Below are 3,401 nucleotides of genomic sequence, written 5' to 3'. Positions count from 1 at the left end.
TCCCGTGCACTCTGGCGATCGTGTCTCGGACGAGGCCGTCTATAACTCGGTCCTCCAGGCTCAGACGGCAGCGGGGATCGTCGGACACCAGTTCGCGCAGCAGGTACCTGTGCTTGAACCGCACCATAGCTACTTCCGAAAAGAGGATTTTTATAACAGATATTCCCCAGCATAATGCATTGTTTGATTTCTTGCCTCCTACTTCCATCGCTGTCGATTGTGGAGTCAAGTACAATGAAATGTTTTACAATTTCCATCTTTTTCTGCTTCTAATAAATGCTGCCTGTTGGTCCAGCTGTGAGGACCATGTTTCCTTGATGTTGAAGATTAATCCAGACCTAACACTGTCGTCTTTGATCTTCACATTCTTCCTCTTCCGGTCTTCTCCCCTTTGAGCAAGCACGGCTGTGTCAGCTGCATATTCTAGATGTTACCGAGTCTCCTTCCAGTACTGATGCTACATTCATTCTTCATTTAGATCAGCTTCTCAGATTATCTGTTCCATGTACAGACTGAATAGATATGGTGGAAGAAAACAACACTGACACACATTTTTCCTGATTTTAAACCATGCAGGCAGTGTCCCTTTGATCTGTGCAAACGACTGCTTCTTGGTCTTTGCATGAGGACAGTCAATATTCTGAGACTCCCATAGTTCTCGTTGTTTTCCATAATTCATTATGATCCACAAAACGCAGGTAAACATCTTCCTGTTGTTCTCCACTTTCAACCGAGATCTCCCAGAAATCAGCAATGATATTTCTTGTTCCACATCCTCTTCTGGAATCTGGCTTGAATGTCTGACACTTCTCTGTCGTTGTACGGCTGCAACTCTTTAATTATTTTCCAATTAGCAAACTTTACTTGCATGTGATGTTAATGATTCACTCTCACTGCCAACAAGTTGGAAGCTGCTCATAAGTGACCCTCCAGCTTGTCTTCGGGAGACAGCAGGTTGCACAGGAGGACACAGCCCAGCTGGGCCCTGACATGCTGCTGGTGGACCAGAACGGCCAGGGAGGGACCGCCTTTGGGTGAGCACCACAATTTCCTACAGACTATACCACCAGCGCTCCTTGATACGAATGATACTGTCTGGTAATTTCTTCATTTGATCACAAACCAGTGACACTGAAAGAAGAAATCCAAGCTGCACTGACTGAAGATATAGTCAACAGATAGGTATCCAGGAGTTACTGGAGTATAAACTGACATGGTTCAATAAACAGATGCAACTAGGGGTGTCTGCAATAATTTATGCCACGATATTTGGACAACAGTTACCTGGACAACAGATTGGAACAGACCATATTTGTGCCCATTCCAAAGAAAGGTGATCCAATCAGAATATATTGCTATACAAATAAATTAAACACATACAGTACACACTTGAAAAAAGTATTTCCTCCCTAGTGAGGCAGGATCTTGAGGACACATGCGTGGATCATAACAAAGTATGACCAACATTGAGAAGAACGGGAATCCCAGAACCCTTAGTTGTGCTCAGGCAAAACCTATACCTGGACCAAAAAGGATGCTATGCCAATTGAACAAGGGAACCCTGCATGGTTTAAAATCAGGAAAGGTGAGCATCAAGGTTGCATCCTTTCTCCTTACCTATATGACTTAGAGGCTGAGCAAATGATTCAAGAAGCTGGACTCTGTGAAGAAAATGTGGCATCAGGGCTGGAGGAAGATTCACCAATAACCTTCGTTACATGGATTGCTGTAAGTGAGGAGGGCTTGGAGCACTTGCCGCTGCCTTCAATATGGATCGCGTCTCAACCTCAAGAAAACAAAAATCCTCACCACTTGACCAAAAGGCAACATCACGATGGATGGAGAAAGGACTGAGACTGTCAATGACTTCACCTTTTCTGGATCTGCAAGCAAAACACTTGGTACCAGCAGTTATGAGATCAGGAGGGCTTCCTGATCACACTTGTCTTCCCTCAGAGTAAGTGGGTCGCTCATGTCCAAGCCTGCAGGCAATGCCACCAGGACCAGGGAAGGTAAGAGGGCTACTGGCCCTCCTAATATCAAATAAAGCAGTTTATCATGTGAAGTAGAAAAAAGGAGAGAGAGATAGGTCAGGAGACGTATTGCCCTGGGCAAGTGTGTATAGCAGGGACCACACCAAATCATTCCGTTTGAAGATTAAAGTGCCATGGTCTTTTCAATCACTTGCTATGCATCTGAGAGCTGGACAGTGAATAAAGGGTGACAGAAAAATTGATGCCTTTGAACTGTGGTGCTGGAGAAGAGTGTTGAATATCCCATGGACAAAGAACAAACAGGTATGTGTTGGAGAAGGTGCAGCCAGGGTGCTCCTTGGAGGTAAGACTGGAGAAGCTTCCTTTCACATACTTTGCACATGTTGGTAGGAGAGGCTACTCTTTGGAGAAGAACATGATGCTTGGGAAGGTGGAGGGACTGTGAAGGAAGGAGACCCTCAACCAGGTGGACTGACACAGTGACTGCAGCAATGGGTTCTAGTGTGTCAGGAAGTGTGAGGATGGCACGGGATAGGACAGGGTTCAGATCTGTTGTTCATAGAGTCGCTATGAGTAATACTAGACGCAACAGTATTTAAGAACAAGTCACTTAGGAGTGTTAGTGGATTCGAACCATCTGCCTTCGGGTTGTCAGCGCAGCTCCCTAGCCACTAGGCCACGCCAACACGGGAGTTATTTTCTTGCTGACGCAGATGCAGGGGCACCGAGGGCTTGTTTAGGGGCTGGAGACCTGCACCCTGTCCCGCGCACGCTGCCACATGCCCTTTAATCTGGAGGCCTGTTTTCCCTCCGTAAAGGGGGCGAGGCTGGACCTGCAGCATGCAGACACCTGGGCTTCCGGGCAGCGGGCCCGGCCTGGCCCGATCGTCCCTGGAGACACGCGCGCAGGCCCGGCCTGGGGTAGGACTGGGCGGGCGGCGAGCCCAGGCTGGGGTCCAGCTCGGAGCCCCCGCGGCTCACCTTCCCGATGTTCCCGCTGCTGTACGTGTCCAGCTGGTTAATAAACACCCTCTGAGTCCGGGTAACTTTCTCCGCTGGAGTGGCGGCCTCTTCAGACATGGTGGAGTCCGAGTTGCTAAGGGGAAAGCGTCCCGGGTTGTCAGGGAGATGGCGCGAGGCCGGCTGGGGGGCGAATCTGACCGCTCTGTGGGCGGGGCTAGAGCGCGAGCGCGGGACAAGGCGGGGCGGGGCTTTGAGATGTGGGCGTTACCGGGGCGGGACCGGACCATGCAGAGAGGCGTGGCTTTGGGATGTGGCGTTCCAGGGGCGGGGCCAGGGCCTGGGCAAGACCAGGTGGGGGGCGTGGCTTGGACATGTGGGCGTTGCCGAGGCGGGGCAAGGACGCTGGGTGGGACCAGGTAGAGGGGCGCGGCTTGGAGATGAGGG

The 3,401-nt window shown here is 50.2% G+C and overlaps 1 protein-coding gene across 1 annotated transcript in view; it reads right to left on the bottom strand.

The window, feature by feature from the left end:
* The window catches only part of AK7 (adenylate kinase 7), a 110,594-nt gene extending 107,520 nt beyond the window's left edge, over positions 1-3,074 (bottom strand). Inside the window, exon 1 of the mRNA XM_006879057.1 lies at positions 2,976-3,074. Coding sequence (XP_006879119.1) covers positions 2,976-3,074 — 99 coding nt within the window. The remainder of the gene's footprint in view (positions 1-2,975) is intronic.
* Between the last annotated feature and the right edge of the window lie 327 nt (positions 3,075-3,401).

The sequence above is a fragment of the Elephantulus edwardii genome, unplaced genomic scaffold (genome assembly GCF_000299155.1).
Source record: "Elephantulus edwardii isolate Elephantulus edwardi_28Jun2011 unplaced genomic scaffold, EleEdw1.0 scaffold00002, whole genome shotgun sequence".
In the NCBI taxonomy this organism is placed as follows: domain Eukaryota; kingdom Metazoa; phylum Chordata; class Mammalia; order Macroscelidea; family Macroscelididae; genus Elephantulus; species Elephantulus edwardii.
Note: the sequence above shows the minus strand (reverse complement) of the source record. Positions and strands in the feature narration are given on the sequence as shown.